Source organism: Trachurus japonicus, chromosome 18 (assembly GCF_045865225.1).
Source record: "Trachurus japonicus isolate A0001 chromosome 18, Traja_1.0".
Lineage (NCBI taxonomy): Eukaryota > Metazoa > Chordata > Actinopteri > Carangiformes > Carangidae > Trachurus > Trachurus japonicus.
Genome location: NC_140924.1, coordinates 20,923,242 through 20,938,988, shown reverse-complemented (window position 1 = coordinate 20,938,988; position 15,747 = coordinate 20,923,242). Strand labels below are relative to the sequence as shown.

General features: G+C 40.1%; 2 protein-coding genes across 3 annotated transcripts; one reads left to right on the top strand and one right to left on the bottom strand.

Annotated features, from left to right (window-relative positions):
• The first annotated feature begins 5,535 nt into the window (after positions 1–5,535).
• LOC146969247 (transmembrane protein 272-like) lies at positions 5,536–7,325 on the top strand. The gene is made up of 5 exons (XM_085759624.1): positions 5,536–5,613; positions 5,936–6,012; positions 6,117–6,167; positions 6,281–6,433; positions 6,555–7,325. The coding sequence occupies exons 2-5, from the start codon at positions 5,958–5,960 to the stop codon at positions 6,770–6,772; spliced, it is 477 nt and encodes a 158-aa protein (XP_085615750.1). The 5' UTR covers positions 5,536–5,613; positions 5,936–5,957; the 3' UTR covers positions 6,773–7,325.
• Positions 6,804–14,568, bottom strand: pcolceb (procollagen C-endopeptidase enhancer b). 2 transcript variants are annotated; one of them, XM_085759623.1, is made up of 10 exons: positions 14,399–14,568; positions 13,102–13,210; positions 10,768–11,026; positions 9,783–9,907; positions 9,072–9,208; positions 8,662–8,985; positions 8,282–8,577; positions 8,076–8,156; positions 7,792–7,962; positions 6,804–7,318 (listed from the first exon to the last, which is right to left on the bottom strand). In XM_085759623.1, the coding sequence occupies exons 1-10, from the start codon at positions 14,485–14,487 to the stop codon at positions 7,188–7,190; spliced, it is 1,722 nt and encodes a 573-aa protein (XP_085615749.1). In that variant the 5' UTR covers positions 14,488–14,568; the 3' UTR covers positions 6,804–7,187. The 2 variants fall into 2 exon arrangements, with proteins under 2 accessions (XP_085615749.1, XP_085615748.1); XM_085759622.1 differs by having other exon boundaries at positions 8,282–8,985.
• Positions 14,569–15,747: the final 1,179 nt, after the last annotated feature.

Genomic DNA, 15,747 nt, shown 5'->3' with positions numbered 1-15,747 from the left:
AAGCATTTTTCAGGTTTTTTTTGTTTGTTTCTATTGCAATTGGTGAAAAATATTATGTCTTTCACAGTGTGGAATATCGTGATTTTCATCATCATGTCCATTGCTGATGGGATAGCAGGTGAGATTTAATTGCAATTTTTGAGACAATGTTGAATACAAACACCACATATAAAACTCCTTTTTGTCCCTTTGTCACACAGAAATAGTGCACCATACATACTGTCACTCAGAGCCCTTCTTCCCAGTCTGGTCTGTGTTGGCAATTGCCTTCCTATCGCTTCAGTGGAGTTGCAGCAAGATCTGTTCCTATGTGGTTTTTGTCATCATCTTCTTCTTAGTGTTCATTATCGGTAAGGGCCTGTACACAATTTGTTTTTTAGAGGGGGGATCATTTTACTTCTCGGAATTAATAAAAAACTGTTATAAAATCGTCACAAACAAAGATTCCAATATACTCTGTTTCCGGGGGTTATTTTTCTTATCACACTGAATGTTATCCCTATGCACAGTGCAAAAAGAAATGTATCAAAAAGTGTTTTTATCCATTTGCTTGGGTTTCTTTTCCCCAGGTAATGTGATCTCCTATACTAATTATGTGACCAACTACAACAAGAACACAACACAAATCAGCTCCTTCTGCAACCCGCTCTACATGTTTGCGTTCTGGACCAACATTTTGCTCTACCTCCAGTTATGGTTGTTGTTCTTCTGGTTTTGTTCGCTACTAAAAGCTGGTGACGAACAACGAAGACCCTTGACAGGTGGTGAAATCAGATAATGCCCATCATTTGATGGACATCTAATGATCTATAGAAATGTTTTCATTTGCATACAAAGTACAAAAGTCTTAGTGTATTGATGACTGATGACCTTTTAACACAGAAATACGTTATCATATTAGATGAAAAATAAGCAACCACCACACGTTTCACATGTAGCGTCATCAGGAGAGGAGATTTGTTTTACTACAGAAATATCATAATTTACATAAAGATACAAAATATAGTATGTAGCATTAGACTTTTTTAGACTTTTATTTATTTGCACATAAAAAATAAAACAAAACATTTACTTATCTCTCTTACTAGTAAGAAAGATATGAAAAATAAATGTGCAGGTGAGGTCTGAAACCTGAAAGGCTTATAACATGACCTCACCTTGATCTAACACATAATTGAAGCACAGTCAAGAAATAATAATCGCATACCTTGTGCAAGGTATAGATAGAAAATAAAATTAAGAAAGAAAGGGAGGAAAGAGAAGAAAAAAACAGGGAAGATGTTGGTAGTGAAAATAAAAGTAGTAGTGGTGATAACAGCACTAAATAAATAAATAAACAAACAAGAGGTGAGAAAAGAAAGCGAGACAAAAGAAGAGAACAGATAAATTAAGTTCAGGTAAACACTAAAAAGGGAAAAGAAAAGAAAAAGAAAAACAAAGACAAAAAAACAAAAAGCAAGAAAAAAAAAAAAAAACATGGGGCACTAGGGAAGCAGAATTAAAAGTCAAGCCATGTTTTGATGTTCAGTTAATTTTAACAGTAGTTTCTTTTTAAATATTGCCAAGGAGGAGGAGGAACTATCAGCTAATTGGCTATGTTCATTCCATAACAGAATTCCTCTGTATTTGATGGAGTACTGCCCTCTGGTGGTATTACAACGGGGGCGGTGTAGGTGACCTGCTTGTCTTGTAGCGTGCGAGTGGAAACTTGAATTTGTGCGAAAGTATTGTTGAAATTGATTTGGTAATACGTGACTTTGGTACATTGCTTTGTAAATGAAGATACTGATTTGCAAGATATTAATATCAAATATGGTTGAGATTTTCAATTTGGCAAACAGTGGGGAGGATGGAGCCCTGAAATTTGAGTTTGTGGCGGTTCTAACGAAGCGTTTCTGAAGTAGATGGAGCTTATGGAGATTGGTAGGATAGGTGTTAGCCCAGACAAGATTGCAGTATGTTAGATATGGATATATTAAACTGTAGTATAATGTAAGTAAGGTGATGGATCTGTTGAGGAATGAACTGATTTTTCTAATGATTCCTACAGATTTTGATACTTTTTTTTGCAACACAATCGATTTGTTCTTTCCAGTTACATTGTTCATCCACTGTGACACCTAGAAAGCGAGCAGAGGATACTCTATTGATTTCAATTCCCTCGATTAAGAGCTTTGCTTCATTCGGATCACACTTTTTTCTACCTGAAAATAGGATAAAATTCGTTTTTTTAATATTTATGGATAGTTTATTCAATTTGAACCATTTGGAAAAGGCTAGGAGGCCAGTGTTGGCCTCATTTATTAGAGTTTTAAAGTGCTTGCTGGGAAAGAACAAAGTTTGTATCATCCGCAAATAAGATGGGAAAAATGGTATTTGATACTGATGCTAGATCATTGATATAAAGTAAAAATAGTAAAGGGCCAAGTACTGAGCCTTGGGCCACACCACATGTCAACGTAGCAATGTTGGACTTACAATTGTTCACATATACATATTGTTGTCTATCAGTAATATAACTTTTTAACCATAGGAAGACATTACCCTGAAAACCATATCTGTGTAGCTTTGACAATAGTATGGCGTGGTTGACCGTATCAAAAGCTTTTGACAGGTCAAGGAAGATTCCTATAGCATATTCATTGTTATCCAATGCTGTAGAAATCTTATCAACAAGATCTAATAGAGCCATGTATGCAGAGTGATTTTTACGGAAGCCATATTGATGGTTGTATAGTATATTATTTGTATTTATATGGTGCAAAATCCTTTTGTAGACTAATTTTTCAAGGATTTTTGACAAACAGGGTAATATTGAAATTGGGCGATAGTTAGTGAATGTACTTGGGTCGTCTGACTTGAAAACAGGGATGACTTTTGCTACTTTAAGATCATTCGGTACTACACCTGTTTCTAAAGATAAGGAGAATATAAATGTTAATGGATTTATAATAATGGTTTTGATCTCTTTCACAAGAGTTGTTCTAACTTCATCATGTCCTGCAGCAGTTGGTTTCATCTTGTCAATTAAATCTTGGATCTCGCTGCTCTTAGGACGATCAAAATGCTCAAAAGGGGGAAAACAACCATCAATATGGTCCAGGGGGCTACCACCTGGGTTTTAAATTTTTTTAGCAAGAGAGGCACCTACATTTACAAAGAAATCATTGAACTTACAGGCAATCTCAAGTGGATCAGTAAATGTTTTCCCGCTGTCAGAGAAGTATGTTGGAAATTTTGCCATAGATTTCTTTTTGTGCAATAATTGATTTATGATTGACCAGGTTGCTTTTATGTTATTTGAGGACTCCTTAAATTTTTCAGCAAAGTATTTCTTTTTTTTTTTTTTTTGTGGTTGTGTGCTTACTATTTTAAAAATGATTTTAAATTGCAGTGTATTACTATCTCCAGATATTACAAATAATATTTTCATTCCTTATGAGAAGTTTCAAGTTTTTAAAGAGATCCTGACTTTGAACGTGATCTGTGAGGCTGAGAGCTCAGCAGAATTTTCGAATAATGCCAATGCTTTTGCATGGATGGGAGGAGAGAGAAGATGGAGGGGGTGATGTGACAGTTGCCTAGTTTATCAAATTTCATCAACACATAGTTCTGGCCTGGAAAAGTGAGACATCTGTCACTCTGTCAGAATATGTCAAATACCAGGTCATAATAACCCCTACTGGCCAAATACTGTGTGTAAATTTTATGGTATATGCATATTGATGATCCCTGATTTTTCTGAGATTTTTTTGGCAAAATAAAGAATCAGAACATCTGTGTACACTGTGAGTTTGTGTCTTTTCTACCAGTGTGTTTTATACAGAGTCACTTCACTAGATAAGAAGTTAAAGTCCCTGTAAAGTGACATTGGAGATTTGTTTAAAAACATATTATAAGTGTTGGGAATTTATTGATAAAAACATACAAAAAGACTCATTTCTATACAGTGCTTAATTTTAGAGTTTGACTGTTAAACTGTTTCACTCTGCTTCAGTGGTCTAGGTTTTTTACGCCGCAGTACTGCATGACGTACTGCGGCCCCTACTTTCATAACTCCTCCCACGCACACGGGGGACATTAAAACATAAAAACACCCCATAAATACTTCAGTTGTTTTTCTTTCACTATGCCCTCATCTTGCAAGTGTGTCTTTCATAAAATAAAATGTAATACAGACTAATTGGTTTATGGTAAAACAGTTATTTATCGATGTAAATGTAGTGTTTTCTGTACGCAGGCTACAGAGCCTGGAGGCAGCGCTGTTCCTCTGTCCAATACACACATGAAACTTCACTTTTAATTCAAACAAACTAATGCGACTGCCACAATTATTAGATTTTAGACCAGCGTTTATCTCCTAAAAAGAATTTAACCAGCCAGCGGCAAACCTCTAAAAACCTGCGGGTAAGTTAATTTGTTTATCATTTTCTCCTCCTGGTCCACACAGTATGTACAGTAGTAAGCAGTACAGTATATATGCAGTTTCGAAAATAGCCACAGTCCAGGTGAGGCTCTGGAGCAGGGGGCTTGGGTCACCAGATTGGAATCATCCTGTCTTGCAGGCCTTGGTTAGGGACACCTCCACTGTTACCGAGCCCCTCAGACGGAGTCTCAGTCAGAGATGTAACCTGACCCATAATCACTGCCTTACCTGTAAACAGAGCTGTCCAACCCTCTGCTGCTTGGAGCCCAACTTCTGTAGCACAAGACATACATGAAGGGAATCTAGTATGGCTGGTGAAAAAGACAAACCATTTGACTGGAAACCCAGACACATGATGATGAGGAATTGAATACAAATTACCACCATTCAACTGACCAAAAAACAGGTTGCCAGTACATGAAGTGAAAGTCGCTTATAAAGACCTGGAAAATTCTTTGGGGATTTTGTTTGAACCCAAGAAAACGTGGGAACCAGACAGATGCAGAGTTATTATTTACTTATTTTACGTCCTAAACATTGACTTATGATCCAGCAGATACATTATGGCAGATGGTGACTCCCTGAACCCACTGAAATGTTTCTAACTGCTTTATAACATTATCATGCAACAGTAGAACATGTTGAAACAAGTTAAAATGCCATAGAAATGACTCAGTTACTGACACACAGCGATATCGATCTAAGTCTTAGACAGTCACCCAGCTGCTGTTGATGGCGCCATAACACCAAATACAATTTGGAGACTGAAAAATCTTCAACAATGTCTCATAAAAACGAATACAGAAAACTGTGACTTAAGCTCAGATTCAGATTCAGATTCAGCTTTATTTGTCCTTTGCAAGGAAACTTGTTTTCACCCCCGTACGCCACACACAACCTCAAGATACATAAATACATACATTACATTACCCACCCATACACATATCCCTATCAGAGCAGGAAGCTCTAAATGTAAGTTCTGAGAATTAATGATGGAAAGGAAACAGAAATCAAGCATTAAAGTGAAGTGAAAAATGGAAGTTGAATAAAATATGTGGGCATGTCCTGGGCCTGTGGGCTCTGTGCCCTGGACATGCCCACATGCCCTGGTTCCTGTACAAGATCTGGTGCAAAGCTCTTTTCTGTTACATCAACAGGAAGCAGCCCAAATCTCATCAGACAAACAGGTATAACGAAATTTCTTTGATATTATACGTATATCTTACATTATTTTTCTTCAACTGTTAGGTGATGTTTAATACGTATTGTGTTTAAAGGACTTTCCAACAAATTCTCTTATTGTTTTCTTTTTTTAATCTCTTGGATATAACGTATGTTGCCTTCACTGTATCAGTCATGCCTTTATAAACCGTTAGAGACCTTTCTCTGTCTCTGTTTCAAAGATGCTTTTTGTTTTATGAGGAGTGAAATATCAGGACTTTGTCATGTTTAGTGTCTCATCTTAACCTGAATTATTTACCTGAGACGGCTCATGTATCTCCTCTGTAGGTCTAAATCATCAGTAGGATCAATGCCGGAGAGTGACAGAGCTCAGCCCACTGTGGGACGGCCACCTGCAGGAGTAGGTGAGAGATATAGGCCTACTCAAAGTTGAAATAAACTAAAAAAAAAAAACTACACTATGCAATTCCATATGTGTAATATGTGATACATATTCTCTCTTTCTCAGTATGTACTATGCTGATTTTCTCCATCATGTTCATTGCTGAAGTGATAGTAGGTAAGTGAATCAGAACTGTGCAATTCAGTATAAAAATATAATAAAATATAGATATAATAGATCAATAGATGAGACAGGTTATACTCCTCTCTCTTTATCCTTATGTCAAACAGGAGCAGTTCACTTCTCAGACTGTCCGAGGCAGCCACTCATCCCTATCTATATGGTGGTGCTGGGAGTCATCCCACTGCTTGGGTGCTGTGTGAAGTGCAACAACTGGTTTTCATACCTGGTCTCTCTCTTTTTCACCTGCTGGTTTATCGCTGGTAAGTGAATGTACATTTATTAGACAGGACAATTATGGGAAAGAATCAGATTTTTTTTAACATCACAAATTGATATTTCAGCATTCCCTCATGGGATTCATGGGTTCCTTTTTTTTCTCAGGTAATGTGTGGACCTTCTCTATTTACGAGCCCAACTACAACAAGAATACAACACAAGCCAATTCCTACTGCGACAAGACGCTTTACATGTTTGCCTTCTGGACCACCATCTTGACCTACGTCTTGTTGTTAGGGGTCTTTGTCTCCTGGTGCTGCTCCTTCTGTAGCCAACTACAGCTCAGTGATGATGATCCACGTAGACCCCTGCATGCTGGTTGAACCAACAATGAACTTACACAGTAGATCACAGTCAGGGTGGCTGGTGGATTTAATGACCATCATAAACATAGGGATATTTTTCTGCGTTTTGCACATCATCAGATATTTTTAGATAAAAGACAATATATGATAGACATAGAAATCACCTCAAGTACCAGTTTCATGTGATTTATTGATGACAGTGACCAACTGATGATCTTTTAACATAGACATATCATAATTTACATAGAAAATACAAAATATAATACTTAGTGATGTTTGTTTACTGTTTTAAAATGTAAATATTAACTGTGCGGTATTATATAAAAATGATCTTTGGATAGTACTAATAATATTTTCAGTCCTTATGTAAAATTACACGTTTTTATAGAGACAGCCCCAGCTGTTAGTGTGATTGGACAGTTGGGCTGTGAGGTCAGCAGGATTTGAGAGCGAGGTTGGCCAGTGCTTTGGCGTGGATGGGCTTGTAGAGGAGAGTGAAACTGGAGGGGGTGACGTGTCCGTTGCCCAGTGTGTCAACTTTTCCCATCAACACATAGTTCTGGCCTGGAAAAGAGAGACAATGAGAAAGAAACTGTCAGAATATGTCAAACACCAGGCCAAATAATGTGTAAATATTTATGGTACTTTTTCAGTGTAATATATTATATACACATATTGATTATCTCTGATTTTTCTGTGATTTGTTTTGGCAAAATAAAGAATCTCATCGTCTGCATATACTGTGAGGTTGTGCCCTTTCTACCAGTGTATTTTATACAGTCAGTTCGAGGTTAAAGAAAATTGTTATTATTATATAAATGTATTTTAATGTCATCTTTCTGAATTCCTGTTTTGATGCACGAAATATAATTGTGAAATAAAAGATAAATAAATATATTCTGTAAAGTTTCAAGAATCTTTCAATTCTTGACACAATTCGGTTTGAACTCAAGGAAAGGAAAAATATATCCATCTCTATCACTTATTTTTCATGTAAATGTGAGTGTGAAGCAGTGCATGGAAAATACTTATTGTACCTTTGGTTAACCCAGGGCATCTCTTGCAGGTGGAGGTCAGTGTGACCGACATGATGGGTCCTGATTTGGTGATTTTGAGGCGTCCTGTCTTGTAGGCCTTGATCAGGGACACCTCCGCTGTTACCGAGCCCCTCAGACCAGGAGTCAGAGATGTAATCTTACCCGTAATCACTGCAAGAAAGAACCAAAAAATTAGATAACAGTTATGCACATTAACAGGATGAACTTAAACAGAAAATGAGAAGTAAGTGTAGAAATAAGTGACAGGTGATGTTGCGGCTCACCGAAGTCATGAGGGCAGAAGTTGGACTGGAGGGTTCCTGTCCTCTTACAGGGTTGTGTACACAGTGGGTTCAGCGGTAAAGCTAAACACACACAGCAACAAACACACGGGCAAATGATTAAGTACACGGCTTTGCATCCTAACAGGTGTGCACAGATACAAACATACTGTATAGGCAACAAGCAGATAATAATCAATTCCACTCACGTTTCTTGCTCACAGTGGGCTTCTTCGTCACTGTCTTGCTTAGTCCTGGTTTAGGTGAAGCTTTGGGTTTGACTGTTGGTTTAACTCCAGTCTTAGGGGTCGGCTTCACTGGCTTCACAATAGGTTTTATTGTGGGCTTGGTCTTCAGTGCTGGTTTACGCGTGGGTTTAGGTAGTTTGATCACCGGCTTGATAAGTCTAGGCTTCGGCGTGGGTTTAACTTTGGGTTTAGGTGTTGGCTTTTTCACAGGTACCTTAGGTGTGGGTTTAGCTGGTTTGGGTTTGGCTGTGGGTTTAACTGTGGGTTTAGTTGTGGGTTTAGTTGTGGGTTTAGTTGTGGGTTTAACTGTGGGTTTAACTGTGGGTTTAGTTGTGGGTTTAGCTGGTTTTGGTTTTGCTGTGGGCTTGACTGCAGGCTTGGGTTTGCGTGGTGGAGGTGGAAGTTTCTTCACCAGACTCCTTCTGGTGGGCTTAGGTTGGGGAGTGGGTCTCAGTCTAGGGGCTGGTTTGGTGGGTTTGACCGGCCTCGTCGTTGGTTTTTCTGGCATGGACGTCGTCTGAGGACTGTGGATGAAGTCTCCGCCCGCTGTGGGTGTTCGGGAACCTCGGGGAACGCTGGAGTAGTGGGCCATGAAGCCATCTGAGGTGATGCTGAGGTCAGAGACGAACTGGACCAGGAGCTCATTCCCATTGGTCACTATGGTGCTACACAGGGAATAAAAACATACACAGTGAGTGAATGAGAAGCTACTTTTAGCCAATGTTTTGCCATTTTCGATCAGTGACCTCACCCCGGTACCCTGTCTCCACAGAACTTCCCAATTCTTCTCGAGTTGTCCCTCTCTCCTCCGTTAAACAGTGCCACGTAGTCGTAGCGACAGTACGTGTCAGGCTCCAGGTCCAGCTTCTGAAACTTCACCTCGATCACCTGGAAACAAGGCGTCAACATAAAACATATATTTATGAGAAGGAATGAAGGATGTGAGCTGTTACATGAGTCTGATTTTCATGAACTCAGTACGGTGCAGACGCAGGTGGAGGTGGTGGTGCCTGACTTCTGAAATACAGAGGGGCTTTTACTCCCTCTCTTGCCCTTTTGCTTCCCTCTCTCTTTCCTTGCGTTCAATCTCTTGGCGCACACAAACACGCCCGCAGGCTGTCAATGAAGTCTTTCATTTCGACTTCGTCACAAGGCCGCTGTCTCACACGCGCACACACACACACAGAAAAACACACACAGAGAGAAAAACACACACAGAGACTACATTAGAGACCTAAAGTACAACATTTCCTTATGATGGGGCCCCTTCACTACTATTTTAATTCCCCTTCCTCCCTCAGCTCCAACACACCTTATGTAACACACCTAGCCTAGATGTCAGTCAGAACAAATTAACACAGAGAACGTCTTACAATGATTTGATAATTCATACTGTCCGATTTTGATTTAAAATGAATCTAAATCAAAAAAAGAGAAACAAAGTGCACCATGACGGGCTTACGTTGCTCGGCTCTACTGAGATGTGCCAGGAGCAGCTGATGCCTGCTGGGTAATCAGTGTTGGGCCAGTTGGGTGTCTTGACAGAGCCCTGTTCTTTGGTCAGCCGTCCTCCACAGAACTGATTTTCTATGGGGGAGAAAAAGTACAGAGAGGATGGAGAGGGGGAGAAAAGAGTAAAGAAAATGTTCATGAACCAGACTTTAAAGGGATAGTTTAACATTTTGGAAAATTGGCCCATTGCCATAATCCCTATAGTCACAGCAGTAGGTTTGTTGACTTTAATTGTCGGTGCAAGGTATTTTTTAGAACGGTGGAGCAGAGCCACGAGCTGCTCAGAGCTACGCTACGGAGGCTAATAGGATTTCTTGGTTTTCCTCATCAAAGTTGTTTTCGAGGCAAATACAGAGACTGCTTGCCGAAAAACTGCCCCCAGCGGGAACGCGCATCAGCGGTTTTGCATGAATTTGCCTCGAAAACAACTGTCTCATAATGTTCCGTTATTATCTCATAGTGTGGTGAATGTGCAGGTCACAACTTGTCCACCAGAGCGTTTTGGAGTTGTTGGATTGTGTATTTGATGAGTTTAATGAGGGAAACCAAGAACTCCCCTTAGCCTCTGTAGCGTAGCTCTGAGCAGCTTGCGGCTCTGCTCCACCATTCTAAAAATAGCTTGCACTGACAATTAAAGATAACAAACCTATTCCTAAAACTATAGGGATTATGGCAAAGGGACAATTTGCCAAAATGTTGAACTATCCCTTTAACCTCCTACGAGAACAGGAAGGAAACCTTTTTATCCTGTGGTGCTGTAACAGCAGGAAGAAGAGGTGTGTATGTTTTGTTTTTAAGCATGATGGAGTTTGTTTTCTTTCAGCAGACAATGAAAGTAAGGACGATCCACAGTGTGGTCATTTATAGTAACTACAAAAAAAGTGTGTGTAGCTGAAGCCTCAGTGGTTCATCGTGGCCTTTGTGTTTGTCCACACCTTCCACATGTGGCTTCCCTGCGGCGAAGGAGGCCAGGAAGCCTCGTCCACCGGTGGCTTCGTCTGACACCATGTCTAACATCATGGTGTTGGAGGTGGAGATGAGCGCGCCGGGCCTGAACGTTCCACAGAAGCGGCCGAGCTTCTGCACCAAGCGGGAGTGACCGTTGTAGACGTCCAGGTAGTCGTACCGACAGGTGGGGTCGGCCTCCATGTCGAAGAGGCGGAAAGACAGCATGACCACATGGCCCTCTGGGACCTGAAGGAGGTGACACATGATGCTTTTCAAAAGGTATTTTATGTCAGGTATTAAAAAAAACAAACTCTTTGCTTTATTTCTCAGGAAATATTTCTACATTTTGATGTAAAATTTCAGACATTTTTAAGGTGTTGAAGTCAAGATATTTAGGTGTAGATTCAGATAACAATGTGGTTCTAATAGACATAATGACGAATTGTTTGGTCTTAAAGCAGAAGTAAGCGGAATGTTTGTGTTAATATAAGTCTTAAATAGTTATATATTCCGACAGCAATCACTTATATAGAGTGTTTGGTCTGAAACACGGGTCTGTCAGTCACTCTGCTCTGCTGTAAGCCGAGGAGAAAACTTTCCTTGTATCCTACAACCTTTATCCAATGAGGAGAGAGAACGGCATAAAGGGGCGGTCCTCTCTGTGTGTGCAGCCAAGGGATGCGCGTGAATGTGGTGACGTAGGGACGAGGGCGGGGACTGCTAACTCCATCGGCTGACAAGAAGTTAGCCAAAACGCTTACTTCTGCTTTAATTATGTGCTGTACCATTCTTTTTTCATTAATTTTAGTCCCACTCTTCAATTAATCCACTACTTTATCAGTTAGATTCCATAAATAACCAAATAGATGCATGTTTAGATGTGCTGTACAGTGTTATAATCTTTAAAAAAAAGTTTATTTTAGTTGTTTTCTTTGTGACATTGGTGCAGGCCATCTGCCTCGTTTGTCAAAGTGAAAGCAGGTGTGCATCATTAGCTCCTGAGCACATGGAGTCAGGACACAACTTAAGGTAACAGGGTTAAAACTGTGCACCAATACATTCGAAATTTCATGTGTGTATCACAAAATGTAATTTTCAGCAGTAACAGGAATAAGTGATAGTAACAGGAGTCTTACATTAATGCTTTATTTGCTACTCTATGCACTTTACAAGATTTGTAGTGGTTTGAGTTTCACCCTGTGTCACCTGAGCAGGTGGTACGGTCCAGCTGAGACTACAAAAGGCCAGAAACTGGAAAAGAAGTGGTGGGAGACTTGTGTTCCTATTGTGGCAGCATGTTGGGTTTTTGTCAGTCCACCACTTCAACCTAGTTTATTTTGTTCAACCTCCTGAAATTCAGTTTTGTGGGTGATTCATTCACATTTTATGTGTCATGGACCGAGACCTGCTTTTTCAACATGCCCTTATAGCCCAGTGTCGGGAAACATGCCCCTGACTGGCACCACTTAAAATATCTGTGTATATTGTTGAAAATTCAACACTTTTTTTTTTTTAATGAAAAGGAGTCCTGAGAAACTGACAAGTCCAACACGCTGTTAACCACTGTTGGTGTGAATGGGAATAATGCAGCTTTTTCAAGTAGCACTAAGTAAACACAAAAGAAAAGGAAAAAAGGGAAAGTCTATTTCTGTACAAATACAACACTGAATTGTCAATACAATGCACAGTTGCTCAGTGCAATACAATCAGGGGAATTTGCTGGTGCAGCTTTATGTGGTCAGTATGACCAGTAGCTGATGGTGGTTAATATTTGCAAAGTGACAGACAAACACTACTGAGTCAGCTTACTGACTTTATGAATGTCTCTGCGTATTGACACAATCTTTATGTTAATATTTACCATTCTCCAGATTGTCCTCTGTGCTTACCCTTTGCCAAAAGTTGCGCAAAATCACATGAATGATGTAAAACCCACTCCTTTGCCCACTCATTTATGATTTCCAAGTCACATTAAGTCGCTTCTGAATCTTTCATGATCAACAAAATGTGACATTATCGGACTGTTGCAGAAAGTATGTTTTTTTTATTTCCATTGTGGGAGTATTTCCATGAGCTGCAGAGTGTATGTGTGTGTAATAGTGAATAAATTACACACTAAGAATTCAGACGCTCATATAAAATGGTTCAGGATAATTATAGTGCACCATATAGTATATATGGCATGATTCTGGATGCAGCCTTAACACACCCAGAAAGGAATTACATCAAAACATTAATATAGTATACACTAAAATAAACCATAATTCAAACATGTTGATGCAGCATCACAATGAAATGACAATTCGATATAAATGACTCACAGTGATGTACCAGGTGCATTTACTGTTGGGTTTGTAGTAACTGGGGAAGCCTTCACTGGCCACGATCCCCGAGTCTATGACCAGGTGGCCTCCACAGTGGAAGGTGGGCCTGGAGAAAGAGAGGGAGAGAGCTGGGAACTCAGCTTTTAACTAAACATGTTGCATTTCAAGAAATCGCAGCTATACTGAAGAGTATTGAGGCAATGCCCTGCACTCGCACACACCTTTACATACATGCAGAAAACCACAGCGGCACAGTCCGTCTCTGTTCTCTGAGTGCGGGGAGGTTCCAAATGAGTTCCCCTGGTTTGTGCGTGTGTGTGTGTGTGTGTGTGTTTTTTCATAAAACTAAGTCTTCCTGCTTTTTTGCTTTGACTATCAATATACAGTATAAATGCTGTGGGCTGCACACGCTGACTGTACCACAAGAAAGCCGTCAGCAGACGCATAACACCTACTTTGCACACACACACGCCCTTTCACACTCAGATAAACACACAGATCAAAGCAGAGCCGACCTCTGCTTTTTAATTTAGATCTCGGCTGCCATCAATTAGAGCCGTCTTGCGTTTTTGTCAACTTTTTTTTTTTTTTTTTTGGGGGGGGGGTCGAATTTTGCAAAGGGAAAATGAATCACTGTGAGGATTGTGTTTCTGTGATCATCAGCCATTATAGTCACTCAGGCATGCAGCATGTGTCTACTGTGGTACACACATTCAGGCCAAAAACTCCCAGTGGTGGAGTGAGTCCCTCCCTTCTGACCCCTCCAGAGCTGAACAGCCCACAGGCATTTGTTTGTCTCATGTTCAATTAACACCCTGTATATATGTGTGTTTGTTTTTGTTTGTTGAGTACACGCACACATATATCACTAGATTTATTGAGCATCTTAAAAAATAAACATTAAATGTGGAATCAGAGCTAAGAAATCTGAATTTCTTGGCAGGACTGACCAAAAAGACTTCTGTACATTTGCCCAGTTAAATCACTACATCACATTACAGCATGCTGTCATTTGTGTCCGCCTCGCTGTCTGTCTAGTGTGTTTATGGGATGCCAACCACATCGCCCCAACACTGCAACCCTCTATTTCTACTGCACTAATCATAATATTACAAGCAGGGGGGGGAGGGAAAACACACGGTAGCCCGATCCAGACGGATGTGGCCGTTGAAATGCCACATGTGCACACACGGGAGGATGTAGGAAAAAACAGATGCACAAGAGAGACATTGAAGGCAACACCTGAAGATATGAGATGTATAAAAAAAATCTATAACGGACGTCCGGAGCTCACCTGGTGAAGTTGGTCTGTCCCTGAGCCTCCGTCCATCCCACAGTCAAAGTGACAAGAAGGCACAAAGTCCACACCCTGTCCTCCATCATGCTGTCCTCCCCAGATTAAGAGCGAAGGGAGAGGAGAAGAGGGAGGAAGGAGGGGAAAAGCGCAGAAGAAGGCGTGGAGAAGAAGGGAGGGGAGGGGAGGAGAGGAGAGAGGAGGGGAAAAGTGGATGCGATGGGTGAGAAGGTGGTGTGTTATGGAGGGAAGGAGAAGAAAGGAAAAGGTGGATGAAGGTGATACAGAGGGTTGTTTGACGGAGGGGAAAACATTTAATTACACTGTACGTGGACCCCGGGGCCAAACATGTACAGTACGTTCACACAGCTCAGAGGACAGAGTGCTGCTTTATGTGGCCGCTCTGTGTTGTTGTTGTTGTTGTTGAACAGGTAGAGTAATGGAATATATGGCAGATGTGTGTTTCTGCAGCTGTGTTTGTATATGTGTATGCGTGTGTGTATGTCGTGTAATGATCACTTTAGTGTACGGCCAGACTTGTGTGAGCCACGACAGCAGCAGAGAGACTATGTCTATGTTTGGCCGTGTCGTGTTGGCCGGCTCGACCACCACTTTGGTGACGGACAGAAATATCTCCACAAACACTGGATGGGTCGACGGCAAATGGAGCAGATGCTCGTGGTGCCCGGAGGACGCATGTTTCTTCTTTTTTTTTTAGCACCACCAGCAGGTCAGCGCTGTGCCCAGTGAGGTATCCCAGCATGCACTAGAGTAGGGCTATTAATTACAAATTCAGTTGGGCCAAATTCTAAGCAGCAGGTTGTAATCTATTTTAAACCTAGATAACAGTGTGTGTGTGTGTGTGTGTGTGTGTGTATATATATATAATATATATATGTATATATATTATATATATATATATACATATATTATATATATTATATATATATATATATATATTTACATATATATATATACATATATATATATATATATATATATATATATATATATATACAAATATATACAAATATATTTTTAAATTTGGTCACATCTGACACAGATAAAAGGATGAAAACTGAACAGTCTGAGGTCCAAGCATGTCTTTTTTTTCCTCTTCCCCCCCCCCCCACTTTTGCAGTAATAAAATAGCACTGAACTACTGAAGCAGCCACGACTCTGGTGACCTTGTACTGTCATTAAAACCCTCATATGATAAACACGTTTCATTTATTTTGCAAGTCATCTTAAATAAATAGCAAATGGCTACAAAATAACTAAAATTAAGGGAACAACATTAAGGTGGTGATATTGTGCTACTATATTACCATCAACCAGATTTTTCATTT